Raw genomic sequence first — 23,629 nt, 5'->3', positions numbered from 1 at the left:
GCCGACCATTTTGATTTGATTTTTTTTTTTTTTAAATTATTGAAGAGGGGTTAATTCGTCATGAAACACTTCACTGAGACGAAGAAGGTCGCGAATGGTGTGTTAAACACAAGTCTTTTAGGCATATTTCATTCACATTCATCACCAAGCATGAAATATGCTTCTCATAATATCTAATTAATTACAAACCCAAGATATTAAAAGAAATTATCGATCAATCTAATTATGAAGGCCCACATTATTTTGTCTTTAGTTAAAGAAAAGCCTAGCTAAAGCCTCCAACTACATTAAAAATAGGATTGCTTCATTGAAAATTTTCTATTCCTTTCACTTTGAATAGAAATAATTTATATAGTAAAGGCTGCATTTGGTAATGTTTCAGATAAATGTTTTTGAAGTTTTTTCGTTATATGGGAACGGAAAAAAAAGGAATAAAGCGTTTGGTGCATTTATGGTGTGTTTTATTTATTTTTGAACAAAAAGTAAAAAAAAAAAGAAGGGTAGAAATGAGAATTAACGGAACAACAAAATGTAGTTTTGTCAATCCAGTTTCATTACACAATAAATAAATAAATATATATATTGACATAGAAATTGAAATTTTTATTTTTAACATAAAATATCTTTTTTAGAACTGAAATATTACCAAACGCAGCCCAAATGTTAATTTGTGTTCTATTAAAAGGAAAGAAAAATGCCTATTCCAGGCTTACTTCTAAAGGGGTGTCTAATAAATGTCTCCTAATTTTTTTCCTCAAGTGTACCAAGAAAAAAAAATCCTGAAGAAAAAGCCACATAAGTAAGTCACAAATTAATTGTTTTCAAAATTTATTTATTTTTGTTAAAGCTCTAAAATTTACTTTAGTCTGGGTCAAGGGGTGGTGGTTGGGGTAGCAAGCAAAGCCCATTTAAGTTTGGTAGATGGTAAGCCCATCCCAATGTTGGAACATCCTATCATCCTCATCCTTGTAGGTGTTTCTTGAGAACTTCGCATATTTATATGGCTGGAACCGGGAAATCGGAATCGGACTACCGATTCTGGAAAGATATCGTCGGCCGATTCCCGATCCCATTCACCGGTTGAGGTACATCGGTACATAGTGTTCCGTCCGAGACCCGAACAAATTAGAATACAGAAAAATCCAAGGAAGCGCAGAGGTTGACTGTAAAAAAATGGGGAATTATTAAATTAAAATATAGAGGAAATTAATTATAAGGAAGAAGAAGAAGAGACTCTAGCAGGGGAGGGAGAAGGAGACTAGTTGGTCGCTGTTGCTGATCTTCAGCTTTCGCTCTCTTTCTCTCGAAGCGGAGAATTTGCGTACAAGCAAGTTCAAATCCCACATTGTTTTCAGTCAAATTCTGCTCTTATTTTCATATATTGGTATGTGACTTGCAATCGTTGTATAGCTTATCGAATTTGTCGCATTTCGATCGCCATTTCTTGATCCTTTCTCTATTGGAATTTCGATTTTTTGTGTTTCACTCTTCTTCACAGACTTCATCAATTCGTTGTTTGTTCTGAGTTTTTCGACGAAGAAATTGATACGGAGATAATTGAATTAGCGGATATTTCGATCCTTAACGGAATGGTGGATGGTTTGATCGATCAACAAATAGTGATTGTTTAATCGAAATGGCGAGCGCCTGCGATGAAGATGCCGATGTTGTTCTCAGCGACGTGGAGGAGGAGGATTCCATCCTCGAAATCATCAAGAATCCGTCTCAAGAAAATATTTCTGTGGAGAAATTCGTAGAGATTCTTGCAGAGCTTGAAAGTGAGCGAAAAGCTAGGGAGGCTGCGGAGAGTGCAAAATCCGAGATGCAGGTGTCTTTTAATCGGTTGAAGGTGCTTGCTCATGAGGCGATAAAGAAGCGTGACGAGATCACGAAGCTGAGGAACGAGGCATTACGAGAAAAGGAAGAAGCGTTGAAATCGAATGAGAAGTTATCAGGGGAACTAGCGGATGCGCTGAGGCTGAAAGATGAACTTTCGAAACAGCATGAAGATGGGGCTCGGCAGTTTGATGAAGCTGTGAAAGCAAGGGACTACTCGCGTTCGGAAATTGAAGTCACTGCCCATATGCTTGTGAGTGGGATCGAAAAGATCTCTGGAAAGATTAGTAACTTCAAGAATTTTTCTGGGTCTGGGCTCCCTAGATCTCAGAAATACAGTGGATTACAAGCTGTTGCTTATGGAATTATCAAGAGAACAAATGAAATTGTTGAAGAACTTATTAAGCAGATTGACATGGCAACTAAGTCCAGGAATGAAGCTCGTGAGCAGATGGAACAAAGGAATTATGAAATTGCCATTGAAGTTTCTCAGCTTGAAGCCACAATTAGTGGGTTGAGGGAGGAGGTGATGAAGCAAAAATCTAAATCTGAGAATCTGGAGAAGTCAATTGCTGATAAAGACTCAAAGGTATCTGAGATGGATAGACAGATGTCCGAGAAGTTGGATGCGGTGGAGAAGGAGGCAACGGGGTTAAGGGAGCTGGTTAATGATTATGACCATAAATTGAGGAATTTGGAATCAAACCTTGAAACACAAAGGCCCTTAATTGTTGAGCAGTTGAATTATATATCAAAAATACATGACCAAGTATATCATGTAGTTAGGGTGGTTGATGTTAATAAATCAGTTCAGTCGGACTTTTCAGAGTCCTTGTTCCTTCCCCAAGGTATGGACATGGATGAGAACCTACGTGCTTCTCTGGCCGGGATGGAATCTATCTATTCACTGGTCACGATTGCTGCACAGAAGGTAAGAGATTCAATGGAAGAGAGGACCAAGGAAACGAAAGGTCTAAATGAGAAGGTTGCTCAATTGGTGAAGGATAAACAACAAATAGGGTCCCTACTTAGAAATACTTTGTCAAGAAGGATGTCATCAGATTCATCATCCAAAACAAATGAGGTCCCACAAGTTGCTGAAAATGGTTTCAGAGATGCAGGGATATACTTCAGATTCAGTAATCTGCGGCATGGTGACAATGATAAATCAGGTGCTATTGAGATAGAGAAAGATGAAGTCTTTACTCTGGTAAGTGTTTCTGTCAGCATCCGTGCCTTAGTTATTTCTGAAAGAATCTAGCTTAAACTAATCAGGTGTTTCTGAAAGCTTAATTGTGGTTTATGTATCATATGTAGGCTGGTGCTCTGGAGAATAGCGTTAAGGAATATCAAGTGGAGATAATTGATCTTCAAAATTCTGTGGGAGAACTTAGGTACCTTGCATACTGTTTTTAATTTGATTCTAGACACATTTTTAGATTTTACAAACTCAACGGAAAATAAAAGAAATAGTCTGTTAGAATTGGGTACCATTTATATAATGATTTTGCAATTGTGGTTGAAAAAATGGTACTTCGCCTCAATTGACCATTTTTGTTTTGTTTTATGTATTGCTTTGCTGGATTAAGGGCAGAGTTGTGTATACTTAAGGCCAATGTGGAAGCTCAAGCCACGGAACTCAGTCAAAGAAAGCATCGCATAGAGGAACTTGAAGAGAAGGAAACAGTGGCCAATGAAAATGTAACCAGCCTATTCAACCGTTTTTTATATATAGAATATACCAACTTTTTTCTCCCCCCCTCCTCCCATTGTCCAATTGTTTATGCTACGTTATCTTATGAAAGAAGGAATAAGAGTATGCTGGTTCATCAATGCATAGGACTATATTGATGTCAAGTACTGAGTGAAGTTATGAATTCTTTAAGGTTGAAGGGCTTATGACGGACATAGCAGCTGCTGAAGAAGAGATTGCAAGATGGAAAGTGGCAGCAGAGCAAGAGGCTGCAGCAGGCAGAGCCATTGAGCAAGAGTATCTGGCACAGGTACACTTAAAAGTAGTCTTTTTGGTTGTTTAGGATTTATTATCCTTTAATGTCAAAGATATGTTTCGCATTCTATTTTCAAATTGAATTTGTTGGATAATGAGATTGTACTCATCAATATCATGAATGGATTATTTTATCTCTACTGGCATGTTTAATTATGAGCCACAGAGCATGTATGGTTTGATGAAGGTAAGTTGTTTGGAGAAATTTAAAAATACTAAAACATGCTTTGGAATTGACTGGAATATGGAATGGTTTACCTATTACACGCAAATTATGTTTTTCTTTTGCTGGCTACTATTACTTCATATTTTTGCAAAATTTAAGTTATAGTATTCTAAACCTATAGATTTATCTAGATTTTCTTTTAGGTTCTATTTTATATAGATATATCTAAATTTTCTTCTGTGCACTCTGTACATCTTATTTGCATGGCAATTTGTTATTTTCCAGAGTTCATGAATTCTTTTAGGTGGCTCTTCAGGAAGAGATATTTAGTTATTATTTGTGGCAACATTGGGAAATAACTTGTAAATTGTTTTCGCCTTCTTGGTGGGGCTCTCTTTGTTTTTTATTTTAAATAAGTAAAAAATATTTTATTAATAATAAAGAAGGAACAAAATCTAATATATAATCAACAAGAAGGAAGGCCATGGTCTACACATAAATGATAGAAGAAAAGAGCTGTGTTATCTCAAAGGTATCTGCCCCAAGTAAAGGACTCCCTTGGTGCACCCTCCAGGTGATGCACCTGCTGTAAAATTCTCTGATCTCTTTCGCCATGGTAGAGAGAATTTTCATTGAGGCAGAAGACTAGCTTTCTGGATTTGATGAATATATTTCCAAGGACCCCCCCCCCCAATAAGTGTTCTTCATCCACCCAATTGTCATAGTTGAGTCCCCTTCAACAAAGGAGTTCCTCCACCCTTAGTGATAGCAATTTCCAAAACTTTAATAAGAAAGGACTCCCTTGGAGCACCCTCCAGGTGATGTACCTGCTGTAGAATTCTCTGATCTCTTTCTCCATGGCAGAGAGAATTTTCATTGAGGCAGAAGACTAGCTTTCCAAATTTGATGAATATATTTCCAAGGAACCCACCCCCCCCCCAAATGAGTGTTCTTCATCCACCCAATTGTCATAGTTGAGTCCCCTTCAACAAAGGAGTTCCTCCACCCTTAGTGATAGCAATTTCCAAAGCTTTAATAAGAAAGGACTCCCTTGGAGCACCCTCCAGGTGATGTACCTGCTGTAGAATTCTCTGATCTCTTTCTCCATGGCAGAGAGAATTTTCATTGAGGCAGAAGACTAGCTTTCCAGATTTGATGAATATATTTCCAAGGACCCCCCCCCCCCAAAATAAGTGTTCTTCATCCATCCAATTGTCATGTTGAGTCCCCTTCAACAAAGGAGTTCCTCCACTGTTAGTGATAGCAATTTCCAAAGCTTTGATAAGAACCTCCATCTCTTTGCTTTTGAACAGTTGTATCCCCATGTCAATCCCATGAGCCTCTTATCCATATTCTCATTCGATCACGGCAGTAACCTAATCTTACAGTTTTTTATGGTAATGATTATATGCTGTAAATGTTTTCTGTTTTGATGGCGCCAGCTTTGAACCCTGAGTGACAGGGTTTTCTGCTCAGAGTGGTGTGGGGATCTGGATTAGCTACAGACAATATGTTTCTCAATATCAGGCCTATGTGGCCTACCATAATAATGCTCTGTTTCTCTTTGAATCATAGCCCTTGCAGATATTTTTCTTTAACTGATGAACCTTGAAATTGGCTTCTTCTCTCATGTTGAATTGGTAGCTCTTGCTCATTTTGTTGCAACAGAAGAAGAAAAAAAAAGTGTTAATATGTAGTAAATACAATTCATAAGAGAGCCCTTCATTTAATGCCATATAGTTCTTAATACTCTACTAAACCCAGCTACCATGTAGCAGAATTGTTTTGAACCAGCATTTCTTCCCTTCATCACAACAGTACTATCAATACGACGTAAGTTTGATTCAATGTGATATTATTATTTATGTTTGTGATTAATCTCAATATCAGAGTTGCATATGTTGGCGAGCAAGCACTTTGGAGCTCTAGGCAATATGATGCTTGGGCACCCCTTGCTTGGCTTGGTTTTGGCCTTCAAGGTTCGACTTGGACCCAAAAACCCAAGCTCGAGCTTGGCCCACCCTTTTTTCCAGGCTTGGGCTGAGATTTCAGCCCTGACTAGCATTGGGCCTGGCTAGGTAAGGGTTGAGGCCTCAAGCTTAGCACGGACCAGCTTGAGTCCATCTTACATGCATGTATATTGCAGTTATCATTATGTATAATGTTAAAATGCTTGTGTGTTGTGATGTACAGGTTCCCTTCCATAGGTTTGGGTTTGAATACCACTTTCATGATTTCATCCCCCTTGTAGTAGATAGATTTACTCATTTTGAGCTGAGATGCTTGTGCTGGGCTAGGCTATGATGGGCTGGGCTGGGCTGGGCCCGGGTAGGTGAGGTTAGATTGGGGTTTCCCAGCCTGAGATCAGGCCGGACCAGGCTTGCGCGGGGCTTAAGCGCTCAATCAGGGCCTGGGTTTTCATTAACCATGCCCAGCCTGCCCAATTCACATCCCAAGCTTGTTCCTGAATACCGGAAGGATGAGCAATAGCAAATCCTAAGGTAATGGGTCCAAGGGTATGTGATAACATAGGCCAAGCCTGTTGGCATGAAATCACATCCCTTATAGGTTAGGGGTCTGTTTCACACACACACACACTTTAAAAATTTATAAATAAAAATATTCATATCTTCTGTTCCTGTGGTCAGCATCAAACTTGCCTAATGATTTCAAAATCAAATGAAGATTCAATATCTGGTGTTAGACATGATAATAAATCTAATGATATAATTCTTGAAATCAGATCAAGAATAGGGTGTCAGACAGATAAGACTATTTTCAATTCAAGAAACAGATATATGATCTGATCAAATTTCACAGGAACAGCCAAATATCTTTAAAGTTCAATAAACAAATCTACTTATTTGTAAGGATCAACCTGCAATTTTTTGGTTAAATTGACTTCTTTTGGCAATTCAGCAAACAAACTTCACTAGAGTAGTAGCGGCAGGACAAAATGATCTAGTCTGGTACATGCGCAGATCTCCTTTATAGGATCCAGGGGCTTGGAGAGACCCATCCTCTCCACACCCCCCCCCCCCAAAAAAAAAAAAAGAAGAAAAAAGATCTCTTACCATGTGCAGTGGGGAAGGAGGTGGTTCATACCGTGTATTTGTAGCGTGGAACTCCCATTTTTTCATGACCCAAAATACCCATAAAGAAACTCTAAATTTTAATTAAAATTGTAAGGAATGCAAAACCTTCAGAAACTGACATTCTGCCAATATTTTGGCCATAACTTTCCCAAATCATGTTCGATAGGCAAGATGTTGAACCATCAAAGAGGTAACTGAATAATCTTGTAAGTGACACGAAAATAAAGCCCACTCAGAAAGTTTTATGCATTAGGCTTAAAATAGAAGGAATGCAAATACTGAAGTATATTTTGAAAATTTTATCTTGCACTCCGAAACTAACTCAAATTATTTCTATGCGGCAAAAAGACTCTCAAACTGAGGGAGATACAATTCTCGGGATTGGACAAGGTATATTGGGCTGAAATTTTGTAAGTGTGTAGACTCCAAAGTTCCCTTCTTCCATGTCAGGTTTCACCCCAAGCAGAGTTGACTGTGTGGCAGTAAAGCTTTGAAAATCCCTTGGAATAATGAAATTTCTGAAAAAATTATTGAAAATGCCAATACATGAGAGGACATATGATTGAATTTGATTTTCTAACTTGACGGGTGGCCAATTTAGACCATTCTTTTGATATCCAATGGTTGGAATTGCAACAACAAAAAAGAAAAAAAATAAAAAAAAAAAATGGTCGGAATTGCCACATCACCCATCCCTATGGCACAACTGTGTGAACCGTCATGGATATTATAAGGATGATAACTGGGGTCCTTCACAAGGATAAAGAATTGCCTTTTGAAATCCCTTCTAGATTCCTCCCCATATATACATTTGTTGGATGTTTATAATTTTAATATTTCATATTGTATGTTGGATGTATTCTAGGTTACAAGCATGCCATGATGGTTTACATGTTTATCCTTGCACAAAAATTATTTCAATCCTACTTTTTTTTTGGGTAAGAATATTTCTTTTGTTGATAAGATTGATTTGGTAAACTTGGTCTACAGCCAAGTTTGTCTGCCTTCCATTGAGATAGAAGATGGGCCCTTAACAGCTTTTAGACAGGGAATAAGAAACCAGTTTAAATCCAGTTAACTGCATATCATTGGATTCATCCTAGCTGTGTTTTGAAATTTCTGGGTCAAAGTCTTCATCTATTTGAAAGTTTCACTGGCTGAGTTGGTTCCAAGTCACTCAAAAAAATTAGACTGGTCGTGGGTGTTAACCCTCTTGGGATGCATTATATTTTCCTCTTCCTTGCAGTTTCTACATCAGTGACTAATGGTAATAAGATGGTCCCTGGACATCCATAGATTTGTTTGCATGACCCAAATGTTGGTATAAAGCTTACTTGAGTTGCTTTATTCATCCTTCTTGACATGTATTTGCATATTTTAGGATACTCTTTTGCTTAGGTCTGTCTCTGATAGATCAGAGCCGTCAGAAATCCAGAATCATGCCAAGGTAGACTATATTGGAAATTGGATCATTGCTGGGTCTTCTTGCACTTGATAGTCATAGGAGCATCAATTAAAGTAAAAGATCAAATCCCAAATTGATGTGGTCGGTCTGTGTATGCCTATAATTAGATCTATGATTTCTGTGAAGTTTTCTTAAGCCTAGAAACTAAAATTAATCTGGCCGTAGCAACATTGTGTACCACACTGTTTAGAACATTGACTATACAATGGATTTTATCCTGAAAGGAGTTTGGAGTCCATCTAATTAACTTATTCAATGTGGAAGGTAAAATCTTGCCCTGTATCACTAAGCTTCTTTTTATTCGGATATATGGAGTTTTTGTGAAGTTCACGACTTCATTTGTTTGAGAGAATTGTTTAGCTGAACCAAGGTAAGCATTTGAGTGTCGAATTACTGCTAGCCATGATTTGGGACTTGGTCTCACCAGAGGGACTTAATTGTCACAAGTGAGGCCAAGTGGCCTATCAAGGCCACGATTTTGATTGAGATAGGCATCTGGATTTAGACCTTCTACCAACTGTGAAGACATTTTAATGAGTTTACAACAAATTCCAGCAGAATCAGATAGATACACCTTGCTGTTATAATTTTCAACACTGTGGCATCAATTGTTGTTGTGACTCCCTCCTGACAATTTATTGTCGTTTTCACTATATTTATTATCCTCTATGGAGGGCTTCATTTTCTTTAGAATGAAGGTAGATTTGAACTGATATTTCTGTTTAAGCTGTGATTGCACCATCTCAACTTTTAATGGTTTTGATTGCAATTCTGCAGTTGTCAACCCTTAGGCAGGAACTGGACGATGCAAAGCAAGCCATGATGGAATCAGAGAAAAAGCTCAAATTCAAAGAAGAGACGGCCGAAGCAGCGATGGCTGCAAGAGATGCAGCTGATAAGTCTCTGAAGCTTGCAGACTTGAGGGCTTCAAGATTGAGGGATAGGGTGGAGGAGCTTTCCCATCAGCTTGACGAGTCTGATACCAGGGAAGATTCAAGGATCCGGAACAGGCCAAGATATATATGCTGGCCGTGGGAATGGCTGGGGCTGAACATCGTAGGATATCACCTGTCTGAGACACAACAGCAGAATTCAAATGAAATGGAGCTTTCAGAACCGTTATTATAAGTGAAAATTTTTCCTGTATAATTTCTTGTAATCTTACAAAATGAAATTGAAAGTCAAAGGATCGCCCTTGCACCACATCATTTCTCAAAGCTTTCTTGTATGTGTTCATGAAAGTTTTTATTTATTTCGACAGATATTTGCCGTTCAGCAACTAGCAGTAAAAGAAGAGATCTTTTGTGGATTGTGAGCCCAACTGCTTCTGTCATGCCCAGGTCTGCAGCTGCCAAGCCACTAGGCAAGATGGAGGGATAGGGTGGAGGACATTGGCGAGTATAAGCTCAATCAGGACTACAGCGAAGCACATCATCTCTGGGCAACATCTCTGGCTTGCACCAATGGGTAACAGTTGAAAGTTGCCTTTGAAGTCGTCGGTGGCTTCGTCTATTTGCAAGTGAAGGGAAGGGAAGGTGAGTGAGATCAGTTTTGAAAAACAGGAAAAAAAAACCTTGTGACCATGATCATGTAATCTACCTAAAACTCTTACCCATATTTGGTAATTATACTTCTCAAATGTAAATTTTATTTTTAATTTTATATCATACAAATTTGATTGCAAAGTAAAATAAATAATAAAAATTGAAATGTTTTGTAGTTAAGCTAGTGAGGTACCTATTAATATTGGTTTTCCTTTATTTCCATTGTAATTAGAGGGAGCCATAAGAATCTCTCGGGCTGTAACCTTTATTTCTTTTTTACCCTTGATTTTTTAGTGGGCTATTCGCGTTTTAAGTGGGTGTTTGTTTTGTAATTTCCCTCTCTCCCTCTCCTTCAGTCCTCCCTCTCCCTCTCCATCTCCCGTCATCCATCTCCGGCTAATGACTGCACTGTGTATAATCTTCAGGGAGTGGGGATAAGCCCCGTGAAGCCCGAGGCTAGTGGAATGATAGCCCTGCGACGTCTTCGTGTTCGTCTTCTTTCTTGGGCGGCAGCAGCAGTAAAGGGAAATGAAGCTTTGTCCCTTCCCTCACCTCCCTCAGCCAGCTCTATAGTGGGAGTAAATCACATACCCCTCTCGTTGGGATTCTTGGGCTTGATTTTGTGAACCATTGAATCAATGAAACGATACTGGCATCTGCTTTATACTTGCCCAAGCCCAATTCATGGGCAGACTTTGAAGGGCGACATCATGGCCACCAACATGGAAAAAACTAAGAAAAAAGTAGGCATATTTGGATAGAGAGAGTCGACTCACAGAGATTTGGAAGCGATGGAGGGAGTTTTTTGCGGTTTTGTAATCAAGGGACTTGGTTGGTTTTGGAAGTGAAAGTTATGAATGATTTAGGTGTAGTGAAAGAAGAAGCTCACTTTCCAGTATCAGCTGCCATGATTGGAAGCTGGAGAATAGCAGAACAGGGGTTCCGCCAGTTGCTGAAATCCCTCACTTGTTCTCTTTCTTCACCCCCATTAACTCCACTCCAGCGAGTCACGCTTCTTTGCTCCCGGGAACCAAATTAGTGTTCAGGAAACACAGAAAATACTGAAAAAAGAGAAAAAAACATGGGATATGGCGGAAAACCTCATTCCTCTTTTCATCCTCTCAGGATTTCAACTCACTGGTGGGAGGTTTTGATGGTTGCCTGACCTCATCAACTAATTCCTCTGTTTCTACGAACGTTCCAGTGGTTGCAGAAGAGGGCTTTGATTTTGAAGATTACTTCTCTCGTTAGTTGTCACCGTTTTCACAGAAAGAGTTCAAGAAAAAAGAGAAGTTCTAGGATTTGGGAAGAGGAAACACCCGCCTCAGCCCCGGCTGCCGCTGCATCTCTCTCTTCTGTGGCTCCCCTTCCCCACTCTCCCCAGTTACGATATTCCAATAGTAGCCTTTCTATCACATGATCACATCATTGCATGAAGGGTGAAAAAGACCGCTTACAGACAGACACTCTTTACCCTAATAATTATGGATTAAGTTTTCCTCTGAAAATCTGATACAGTTTTTTTTAAATATAAATCAAAATTTATATCAATCTCTTTGTTCCTAGAAGCCTACCATCTTCATGGAGGTGGAACTGCTTAGATGCTGTGAACCCTCAAAGCTCCTTCAGAACTCTATGCGGATGAACTGGACAATCTCTGCCTCTGCTACCATCTCACTCTTACCTCTTCTTCTTCTTCCTTTACCTCACATGTATTTTTCTTGAATCCTTGAAAAAACTGGGTTTCAGATACGAACATCACTGCTGGATTCATGTCTGAGATTTGTGTCTAGCCTTTACAAGAGTTACTTTTGCTTCTCGTCTCGAGGAGCAAAATACAGGTTCTTATAATTTCTTTACTCATCTTCTTCTATTGGGCAAAATCTGATCTTCCTTTCTTGCTGTTGTAGCTGTGATCTTAGGTTTCTTCAATAGTTTCATGCGTGCCATTTAGATCTATCTCGGGATTTTGCTTCTGTTTTCCGTTTGGTAGTAAAGATCTTGTCTTTTTATGAACTGATTTGGCTATTTAGAGTGACCAACATTTAGGGCTTCTTTCGACCTAGGTTTTTCCTTTATGAAATCGATCGCCATGGGCTTGATCTAGTTTCCTCTGCGACCAACGTTGCCACCATGTTTAAGCAACTCCTCAACAAATTCCCTCGGAAGTCACCGAAATCTGATGTTGTTGATTCTGGCGGTGGCATTGCCGGTAATAATGTTATCGCCTCTGGCAATGGAATCCAAAGAACAAACAGCGGGACTGCTGTCACCGGACAATTAAATTCTATAAAGCGGATGTCTTCGGCTGTTTTTCCGGCAAGCGTGGGAATGGAATCCAAAGAACAAACACCTTCTTTTCTGTTTTTGGAAAAGCAATTTCCGTTTCTACGTTATCAAACGGCCCTTAGCATATGCTAGTGAATCTTTGGGCCCGTTTGATAACGCTTCTACTGTTTCTGTTTCAAGAAACGGCAGAAACAGAAATTGTTGTTTCCAGAAACAGAAACACGTAAGAAGGGTGTTTGATAATTCTTGTTTCTGGAAACAGAAACAGGTAAGAAGGTGTTTGATAAATTTTATTTCTGAGAACATTTTGGACAGAATATGATGTTTATAAGACAGGAAATTAGATATGGAAATTGTTGGATTAAAACTGCAATGGGCAAATCCAGAACGATCTTTCTCCACAGAAGGTAAGAACCTCAGCTTATTCCTGTATGGCTTGTTTGAATTTTGAACAAGCCACTAACTTCCAGAATACTTCAATGATAGAAATGGTCTTGAAGAAAAATTGAATTACACGAGGCCGAACGCGCGAGCAATTGAAACAGAAACAGGGGACAATCTCAAAATAAGACTATCCTATGACTCAAAAGTTCAGTGAAACCTCCTTCACTCCTGCAAAACAGGTAGAGCAGTAGAAATGAGAACCAGAGTCCTTCAAGATGCGTTTTTTATCTACAGATGCTCACAAGGAATGCAAACAAAGCCCCCCCTTCAAATTCAACAAACTCAAAATCAAAAGCATAAATGGGAGCATTAGCCAGAAAAGCCCTGATCGAACGCAATTTCCCGCCGAAAATTCATCGAAAAATTCATCAAAATGCTAAATAAGGAAGAGAGGGAGAGAGAAACAGGGTATATAAACATAGACAAACCTGTTTTCTAAGCCCTGATTTCCCGCCCAAAACTCCAACAGAAAACCGAACCAAACGAAGCAGAAGCACTAATCTTCAGTAAGAACCACCCGTAAAACTGTGCGAAAACTACTCCAAACCAACGACAAATGAAGAAGAAGAGGAGGAGAAAGAAAAACCAAAACCTACTCTAAACCCTAACCTTCAAGGTGAGCACAGCCCAGAAAAAAGACATTTTTTTTGCAAGTAATAAAGGAACAGAGAAGGTTGAAGAAGAAGAAGATGTTTGAAAGAGGAAGAGGGAATGGGAGAAACAAACCCTAAAAAAAGGGGGAAAAGAACGTGAAGGAAGATAAGAGATGGGGTACAATCCCAGTCTCTATACTCCTGGTAGGTGAGCCTCCCTCTTCATTGCTGGCTGTCTTTTACAATCCCTTCACTGTCGTGACGTTGAAGTCTTCAATACCTTTTCTTTCTTCTCTCTCTCTTTCTCTCTCTTCTCTGTGACTGAAAGCCATCAACGGGTCCCACGGATCATCCTTCACCGCTCCCCGTCGTCGGTTACGCAGGAGGAGATCGTTGCTTCCTCGTCGTCGGTTACGCAGGGGGAGAAGAGATCTCGGTGAACTGGGGAACCGTCGTCTTCAACGGTTGTACAGGGATATTCTCTGTCGATCTTCGAATGAAGGTCCCAATATGTACATCAGATTTTTAAAAGGGTCGGTTTGTCGAACCATTGTTCCGCTATTTTGTTTCGAGAAACAAGCGAAACAAGTAAAACTTGTTTCGTCATTCATGTTTCTTGAAGCATAAATTGTTATAAATTTCAATTTATGCTTCAAGAAACAAGTAGAACACAACACGTTTACCAAACGGTATTTATGCTGTTTCTGTGTTTCTGAGAACAGAAAAACACAGAAACATGTTTCTGGTTACGTTATCAAACGGGCCCTTAGGTTTCCACCCCCAAACAGTGTTTTTTTTTTCCTTATTTTTTGTGTACATCCTATTTTAGACATTTCTAACACATTCACATCATTAGTTTCATTAAAAAAACACAAAGTCATACTTGTGTGGTGAACCAAAAGTTCGGTAATAATTACGCTGAGTTGTTGACTGAAATAATGTTGTTGGTAAATGCATTTTCAAAAACAGAAAAAAAAAAGCATCAACATACAAAACAAATTCGGCCATGATGAATGTGTAGATCAAGTCCTCTTAAGTAATATATAAAAAAATTACATAATTCTACTCTATTTACAAGTATATTGTATAAAAAAAATAAAAAAAATAAAAAGATTTTGGGGGAAGTTGACGTATCTTTTTGGTCCAAACTATCTTTCTTATGTAGATGAAGCAAGAACCACCCCTAGATTCAACTTTGTTAGGCAAAAAATGAAAATCTCCACTGTTTCCCCAAGATTCCCACTCCTAGGAGAAAAAACTAAGAAGAGAGGGTCGAATTATGCTAAATAAGGCTTGGGTTTCTTTTCAAACTAACTTATATAGGACCTGGTTCCACCTAAAGGGTCGAACCAGTTGGTTTGGTCGAAATTTCCCATGTTTCGGTCGAAACATGGGTAATTTCAACGAATTTGGTCGAAACATGGTTGAAACCTGTGACTTTTAAAAGTCACAGGGCATATCGTTTCGACCCCTGGGGATACGGTCGAAACCTGCGAAATTGAGTTCTCGAACCATGGTCGCCACTAAAATATGTCGAAGTGGGTCAATCTTCAAAACGGATCAAGAATTCGAGACAAACTTAACAGTACAAAGTATAATAATGTTATAGTATCATGAAACAATTATTCACTAAAGCTTCTAGCTCTGATTTCGAAATGAGATAAGGGTATGACTACAGGGAAATACAAGTTAAATCAGCCATTGATCAAATTATGGGCCAAGTTTTCTCTAAGCCCCAGTGAAGGGGAATCCCTTGACTGGGTATCAGATGGGAGAGTAGGGAGGATGTTTTAGGACCCTAAGATGGTGGCAAAACCCTTCCCGCTCGGTGGAGGAACACTTTCTCGTTAAGTTATTGCACTTCATTACATATTCTCCATTTTAGGTTATCCAGTATATACTGCAAACGAATGCAAATTTCACACTCCACAAACAACTTTTCATTACAGATAATTTTCAGACTCTTCATCATAACATATATGCTAAAATATAGGTGAAACTGTTCACCTATTAATATCATATATAAAATTCTACCACAACGGATTTTAATAAGCGTCAATACACAAAGAAACTGCTAGGGGTCCGCAAACAAGCTCTGCATTCCAGCTACTGCATTGGGAGTTCTTAAAAATAAATTGTTTGGTAAGTACCCTTTGTTAGTACACATGATATGGCAAGTGGGCGTGGTCCTTAGGTTAAAGTGGCACGAAGGGCTGCATATTACAATGATTAAGGAAAGAGTGATGGAATTGTAGAATAAAATGGCTTTAGAGATTCACAATATACAACTCAACTCAATTCAATTCGACCAAGTTTTCCCAACTAAATGTGATTGGCTACAGGAATTATGTTCCACCATTCAGCTCTATGTAAGGTCATATAGTTGTCAAGCCTATGCATCAAAGAATTCAGAAATATAGCAACAAAATATTCAATATTCAATGCCAAGAAAAAACTATGGCCTCAATTGATGAATCCCTTAGCAGTGCTTAGAACTCCCACGACCTACACAAAATAAATAAGCCTCAAGTTTTGGAGAAATTACAAACGGTGCACTACCATCCCTAATTTAAAGAAACCGATATCAACTGCAAACCATACTAAAGGATTTAATACAACAGCCTATTTGAACTTACCATACATAAAATAAGCATTTGCTGATTAGTAAATCACAATTAACTAAGAAATGGATAAATAGTAGAATTAATAGATGACAGAAAAAGTAAGAACAAAATTATATTAGCAGATGAGCCAATCTAGGAGATTTTTTTTCTGTTTGCATAAATAAGCAACGTAAACAATCCCCCCCCCTTCCAAGATTTGGAATTAATGGATTGAATAGTTTGTTTGGAATCTTGCAAGCTGGCTCTTCTCTCTTCTCTCTCTCAATTTGGCAAGAGCTCTTTCTTTCCTTCTTTTCTCTCCTCTTTCCCTTCCCCCAAAATTCTGGCCTCACTTCTTTCTCTCTGACCTGCAATATTTTTCTCATCCCCATGGCAAGAAGTTTCTCCTTATTTCCCTCCTTTTCTCCTTCTATTTCTTTTTTTCCCCCTCTAGTCGTTAGCCTTCCTTTCTCTTCTACTGGTTTTCTTCAGTTTCAGATCCTATATTGTAGGAAATAATTTCTCTATTCCCTTTCATCGGTGCATTTATCAACGACTTCCCTCTTACCCTCCTATTCCTTTTCATATTTTTTTTCTCCATCAGTAGCTAGTTACCTGATCCTATATCTTAGGTTGTTTAGTCCTTATTTTTTTCTCCATGATAACACCCATCAATCCCATTTTTGCCCCTCTATCCACCTCATTAAATTGAAAAACTTTCCGATTTATAACTGATTTGAATTCTAGATATAGTTGTCATGGAATCTAGGCAACCCAAGGCATTAAAGGGGGCCTAGATGCAAGGCAACAAAAACAAGGTACCCGCCAAGGCGACCAAGGCGCCTTGATGCCTAGGAGTCACCTAGGAGTGACAACTATGCCTAGAAATTAGTTGTCAAGATCTTCATTACCATCTTAAATCTTGACTAGAATCATAAACTTATGTTTGGAAGGCAAGTAATTCTCTTTCGCAACATATGAAAGTTTATTTGGCATTTCAGTCTTTGTGCAATTCTATGGTGCCAATGGAAGGATATGTAACTCAAGATTTTTGTCATGATTCTAGAATATGCATGACATTGATGATCTTGTCACCAATAGGAAGGCTCTTTGGGAAAATTAAAGAGATGCTAGATGTTAGATGTTAGGGTCTTTAAAACAAAGACTATTCAATAGGTACTTTACGAAAGCATCCAAACCTTTCATCTTGAAGGTATCTCCAAGGAGATTCCCCTTCCTATTGGCTTTAAAAAGCTCGACTTTGATGCCTGCTTCTTAGAGGCATAAGAAGCATATTTAGATACTGGCTGGGAAACATCACATGTGCTCCCATATCTCAATAAGAACATGAATACTTGGCCTCACCGCATCATAAATCTTTTAAGTTTATGGTTAAGCGAGGGGATTCTAAGGTGGTCTTCACCTGGCTAATTAACCCCTACTATTACAATTGAAGATGCTTCCTCGCCCCCCTCCTTAAAAACCGCTAAATAATAGAGGCTTGGTGATGTAGATCCACATTATGGAAGGAAATATGAGAGGAAGAAGGGTCCAGCCTTAGTCCACCTAAGTGGCTAGGGTCCAGCCAAGAAGCCATCCGAACCCCTACTTGGTCCACCTAAGTGGCTAAGTACAAATAAGGGCCAATTGGGCCCATCGGCTAGGGGAATAATTAGTAGTTGTTTTTAATTAATTAGTGGGCCATTGGGCCCATCGAGTTGAGTAAGTGGTATGTCGAGTCCAAATTGTCTTAGGACTCTATTTGTTTTCCACATAGGTTTATTATTCCTAGTCCAATTTTGAATTCCTAGTTGTGGTAGGAGTGTCTAGTCCTATTGGGAAACTAGCTCCTAGTAGTAGTTTGATTGCTATTCTGCCCTCTATAAATAGAGGAGCCTATGTACTCATAATTTTATATTTGAATAAAAGAAAGTTTGCATTTATGAAAGAAAGTTTGCAACTAAATGCTTAGAGCAGCTGAGATAGCTGTGGGTGAGAAGCCCAGGCTGAGATAGCCACTTCCTTTATTTTCATTCACCCTTCTCAATCCCCCATCTGTTTTATTCTTCTTTTTTATTTTATTTGCTGTAACATTCAAAGAGGTATAGTTCAGATTTTGATAAAAGTCTCCAGAAATCAGAACCAATCAGCAATCCTCGTGGGAATAGGAGAAAGACCGATCTCCTCTCTTTCTCTCTTCTGTACTCTGTTCATCCAGGTCTTCAATCAGGGTATTCCAGGCCTCATAAGGGTCCCACGATCCTTACCTAGTCACTGTTGGAAGCATTCAGCTGTTGTTCTTGAAGGTTCTTCTCAGTTTTCTCTCCTAAGTCAGAAAATCAAGAAATTTTGTAACTTCACAACCAGCCGTCAAAATCCTCTTAACTTTGGGGGTTTTTGTACCCTCCCTAGGGACTATCTACGCCCAAGAGTGCAACTCAATCGAACTCCTACAGCCCTGGCCGCACCTCTCTCTCTCCAGCTCTATAACAAGTCTTTCTCTCTCCTATAGGGTTAGGTTTTGGGTTGGTTTTGCTCCTATATGGGTATTGTATCCTTCAGGGTTTATTTGAAGGTCTTATTTTTTTGTTTCCTGGTCCTATTTGTATTGTTTGGGGTTATAAATTGCTGGGGTAATTTCTTGTAATCTACTCCTGCATTACTTGGACCTTGACACAGGGCCATAACATATCATAGTGAAGCAAACCCTCTTCTAATGAAATAAACAAATAGCATTTTGGAATCCGAAGCTTTTTAGCAATTCATCATGTGTCCAATGCAACCACGTAGAATTTGCTTTTATCCTTTCTAAGACTACACTCATGAGCCATGTTATTTTCAATCAACAAAATCCAGTCATTCATGATCATCAAAGGAAAAATAAAAATAAATGATATGATGAAGTGACAGCTACAAGGATGATATTTCATAGCCCAAAACCAAATGGTGCATATCCAAAAACATAGCATACATATATTAATGATGCGATGAATAACTAATCACATCTAACAAGACCTTTGAAAGACAACTTCAACCACTAGAAAATAATATTTTGCACATGTCAGACCCATTGTTAGTTAAAACGGGAACGGCAAAAAAACATAAACGTACGGTACGGGTTTTAAATAGATAAAAACGATGAACGGTACGGTCAAAAAAAGAGGAACGGCAAACGGACGAAAACGAACGGTACGAGTATTAAACATGTAGTTTTCAAAAAAACGAAACCAAAAAAACGGTAGTATACTCATGCAATTTGAGAGATTATTACCTGTATACATGCATCTAATATTCCAAAAGCTCTAGGAGTCCCAAGATAAAATAGCCCAATGGGCTACAAGAAAATGAGATGTTGCTAGCTTTAGCTTCTCTTTACTCATTGGGCTATAAGAAGATGAGATTTTTTTCCTATAAATAGTATGGAAGTTAAGAATAAAAAACCAAGTACCATATTGTCTTCACTCTTCACTTTTACTAATAGGTTTTTTTTTTTTTTTTTTTTTTTTTTTTAATTAAATTTTTTTTATAAAATTCATATTTTACCCTTAAAAAAAGGATATGCATTTAAAACGGCCGTTTAAAACGCGTTTAAAACGGATTCTTTTGCCGTTTCCCTTTTTTTTCGTATTGTATAATAGCATACGGGAAAACGCGTTTTAAACAGCAAAAAAAGGGGAACACGTTTTAACTAACAGTGGTCAGACCTAGAACTACAGAACATATAAAAAGAAAAGGGAATAAAAAGCACAAATTTACCTAAAAGCCAACCAAAAAATGCAAGGACTAGTGTTTCTCTTCAAATACCTTAAAATTAGTGAATTTAATGCCACACATCATCTATTTAAAAAATGAAATAATTACCCACATCGTGAAGAAAACATTAAATACCTAAATAAGAAAAACACATGAGACTGTCCCACAAAAAACCAAGAATGTCTTGTACCTGTCATATAGAATTTCCTCTCCAACTACGATGGTACTTGACTTTATCCCTCCCTCCCTCTCCTAACCATGGGTTAACATCTTGTATGATCTCTCCCTATTTATTGATGATCAAACAATGACAATGGAAGTCATTTTGTGATATCTCTTGGTCATCAATATTAATAACTCATTTCTAAAACTGAACATAGTAAACTCTATTTTTGTGATATCTCTTGGTCATCAATATTAATAAATCATTTCTAAAACTGAACATAGTAAACTCTATTCTTTCTATCAGTTTTGGTCTTTTAGACCAACTCAAGACCTTTATATTCTAAAATGTCCCTCAATGGCTACAACTTACAACGTGACACACCCAATCCATCAATCAAGACTATATCATCAACAAATAACATAAAACATCGAATTCCTTCAAAAAAAAAATCCAAAAAAAAATAAAAAGATTCCCCAAAAAAAAGGCTGAATGCTGGCCATTGGTGTAAATCCACCATGGTTAGAAAACTAATCATCACTCCACTAGTTGCTCTCAATCTACTTGAGGCTCACTTTTAGACAGAATCCAATGGATAATCTTTCTAGGTGCCTTATCTCAAAGCCACGTAGTACTATAAAAAGACCGTCACCCTTGCAACATTGTAACTTGACCTCCAAAACTATTCTATATTAATGTCCTAGTCTTTCTTAAATAAATATTTCCCAACTGTCCTCTCTGGAGAACCACATTGCAATAAGCAGGGGGGGAGATTTCCAACTCAATCAATCTCAATCATTTACCCACCCCATCAATTCAGCTATTAGACAGTATAGTTCTAGTGACCTAGTACTAAAATTTGTCGATGAAAACCAGAAAATTTCAACCTTTCTTATTTTGGTTTCTGGTAGCAATTTCTTTCAAAGAAAAAAAAAAATTGGGAGAGGTCCTTCCCCCTCCTTGTATAAGGGTAAGAAAGAAAATTTGTTGAGCTTCAAAAGAAGAGTGGAGAAGATTATGTTTTCCAAACAAATTAAGTACCATAAAATATTCAAATCTAACCATCATAATAACATTAAAATATCCATCAAGTATCAATACTTTCTAGGCAATTACCTCCCGGATCCCACATTTGTTCAGATTATCACCATGGAATAGCGACTGCAGTGTCAGAAAAATATTGAGTTACCATCTCTGCAGAGACTATAGCCCTACATTCTATTCTGGCAATATTTTAGAAAATAAGTCAATGACAAACCTGAATGTCTAATCTTAGGTATAAAGGTGGAGCTTCTTCCCAATGATCTGCCATTTTTTGTATGCCATCTGAGGTAAAACCATGCACATTCCTTGCAGTGCAACCCTGTAGTTACAACACAGATATTTGAGCAGTGCTAAAACGACAACAAAAATCCTACAACTTTACAAAAGTCACAAGGAAATGACACATTGGGAAGACTTCAAATTTCAAAACTAAAAAGACAGGCAATAACAATAATAATAATTTTATTATTATTATTACTATTATTTGATTAAGTAATAGACAGAGTATGGCAAAAAATTGCCAATTAGGAGTTAGTTCAAGTGTTAATACCATATCTTAATGGGTACAAATTGTTGTCCCCAAGGTAGTGAAGTAAGAAGTAGCAAATTTCTTTTGATTGCCCCTTGTCTTATCCCCAAAATTTATGTCAGGGCTAAAAAAGAAAATTTCACAATATTACAATAACTTGAAAGTGATTGATCATTATGTCATCTTCAAGAGTGGTAGTTGTCCATGTGAAATGACAGGATATACCTTCATTGAAAAAAAAAGTGTGTTATACTAAAAGAGTAAAAGGGCAAAGAGTAAGGTTACAACTCCGTTTTCAACAATGTTGGTTACAACAAGATTTTCCATTCCTTAATATGCTCAATCATGCTTTCTACAACACATAATGTAATGCTTCATAAAGCCAGGTCTTGTTCATGTATCACGAAAAAGAAGCATAACTTAAATAATGAAGTAGCAGATAGTTACAAACCATAAATTCACATGAAAATAGCTAACTATGGCCACCACAAGACTCAACTAAAATCCAGTTTTGAAATATATACAAGAAAGGCACACAAAGAAACTCACCACAGGGTCCTTGTATGGCGCTTCTAGCAGGAACACTTCATAGCCAGACCTCTGATACAGAAAGAAGGAACAGTAAGCACGGAATAAATCAACAAGGAATGCCAAGTAATACATCCCATATTCCCATCTAACAACCATGTTGAAGTAAAAAATGCAACCATATATTAACTTGATTTTGCATTTCTCTAGAGAGGGGAAAATAAAACCCTAGTTCATGTGATTATCAGAACTTCTGAAAGTGATTGTTGATGCATAAACATAATAAAACAAAGTACAATTGAGAAAAGGCAAGTTTATAGTAAAGTTGGACCCCATCTTTATTATTGCCATAGCTAGGTAGTGGTTGCATAAAGAGATTTTTGTTCCACAAGGGTCCAAAATGTCAGCATATATATATATATATATATATGTATATATATCTTTAAGGATTGGGTCACAACAGTATGCAGTATGCACCACCTTTCCATGAAGGCATGAAGCAACTTCGATGAAGGTGTAATCTCCCTTCCAGACAGGTTTCACTGAACTTTACTCTTGAATAGCAGGACTGGCCAATGGTGAAATGACAATTACAGAAATGCCTTGACAAGCTGATGAGTTTCTAGAAGCCTAAAGGATTAGGTTCAGAAACTCAGGTGAAAAAACCAGAATCGTATTGATGGTTTAGAAACCAAATTATGACGAATTTCATTAAATTCAAATCAGTAACACAGTTAGGCCTGAAATTCTGGTCAAAGGTATATCTAAGAGGGAATAGTAGAATACTAAAATCTCAGGTTGGTCCAGTGATCGGATTCTGAGATCTGGGAGATTACTACTGAAGATAGGATTCTCAAGAGCCGAGTAACAGAACCAGAACTCGATCTCAGAAAACAGGTAATCAGGATCAAACACTTTAGAACAACCAGATGGATATATCAAAACCAGATGAAATCAGACAGAACAATAAACCCAAGTTACAAAAAACCCTCATGACTGAAGGGAAAAGAAATTAAAGTAACACCCCCCGCCCCTTTAATGGCTTCCTAAAAGAAGATAACTACATCTTTACAATAGTATACATAGTTGCCACAGCATCTGGGTGACCCAAGGCATTAGCGAGGGCTTGATAACAAGGCAAAACCAACAAGGCGACCTAGGCATCCACCTAAGTGACCAAGGTGCCTGGACACCTAGGCGACGCCTTGACAACTATGATGGTATAGTTGGCTGAACCCAAGGGAGGCACCGAATCAACCTATTGGAAATCCACTGGTGTCAGAAATATTAGTTATTTTGCTCTAAGGGTAGTTTAGTAATCTGTCATGTTATGTTTTATTTTTCCCTTTTTCCCTCCTTAGGGAGGTATGTGTAATTAGTTGTAAATATGTTAGTGAAGTAATATATTTGGTTAGTGAGATTTTACTCACAATATACCATTCCACACTACCATCGCCTCCTATCCTTCTCCCTCTTCTACTTCTTCTTCTCCTCCAACTCTCATCTCATTGTTCTTTCCTATCCACATATTCTAACTTGGTATCATAGCTGTAAGGTTGGTTTGAGAGT

At 38.0% G+C, this 23,629-nt stretch overlaps 2 protein-coding genes and 1 long non-coding RNA gene across 6 annotated transcripts in view; 1 reads left to right on the top strand and 2 right to left on the bottom strand.

Moving 5' to 3' along the window:
- LOC122086460 overlaps positions 1-23,629 on the bottom strand; it is a 45,514-nt gene that overhangs the window by 7,755 nt on the left and 14,130 nt on the right. For all 3 annotated transcript variants that reach the window (XM_042655271.1, XM_042655269.1, XM_042655270.1), the window contains 3 exons: positions 22,082-22,132; positions 21,218-21,322; positions 21,076-21,120 (listed from right to left, as the gene is read on the bottom strand). In XM_042655271.1, the coding sequence (XP_042511205.1) occupies positions 21,076-21,120; positions 21,218-21,322; positions 22,082-22,132 (201 nt within the window). The remainder of the gene's footprint in view (positions 1-21,075; positions 21,121-21,217; positions 21,323-22,081; positions 22,133-23,629) is intronic.
- Positions 1,077-10,294, top strand: LOC122086461 (paramyosin-like). 2 transcript variants are annotated; one of them, XM_042655273.1, is made up of 6 exons: positions 1,077-3,046; positions 3,154-3,230; positions 3,426-3,537; positions 3,723-3,839; positions 9,348-9,698; positions 9,832-10,294. In XM_042655273.1, the coding sequence occupies exons 1-5, from the start codon at positions 1,637-1,639 to the stop codon at positions 9,696-9,698; spliced, it is 2,067 nt and encodes a 688-aa protein (XP_042511207.1). In that variant the 5' UTR covers positions 1,077-1,636; the 3' UTR covers positions 9,832-10,294. The 2 variants fall into 2 exon arrangements, with proteins under 2 accessions (XP_042511207.1, XP_042511206.1); XM_042655272.1 differs by lacking the exon at positions 9,832-10,294 and having other exon boundaries at positions 1,098-1,384; positions 1,499-3,046; positions 9,348-9,773.
- Positions 12,743-14,117, bottom strand: LOC122086462. Its single transcript, XR_006142429.1, has 2 exons — positions 13,276-14,117; positions 12,743-13,015 (listed from the first exon to the last, which is right to left on the bottom strand). It is a non-coding gene; the product is annotated as an uncharacterized LOC122086462 (long non-coding RNA).

Source organism: Macadamia integrifolia, chromosome 8 (assembly GCF_013358625.1).
Source record: "Macadamia integrifolia cultivar HAES 741 chromosome 8, SCU_Mint_v3, whole genome shotgun sequence".
NCBI lineage: Eukaryota > Viridiplantae > Streptophyta > Magnoliopsida > Proteales > Proteaceae > Macadamia > Macadamia integrifolia.
The sequence above is the reverse complement of the archived record's forward strand: the minus strand, read 5'-3'. Positions and strand labels throughout refer to the sequence as shown.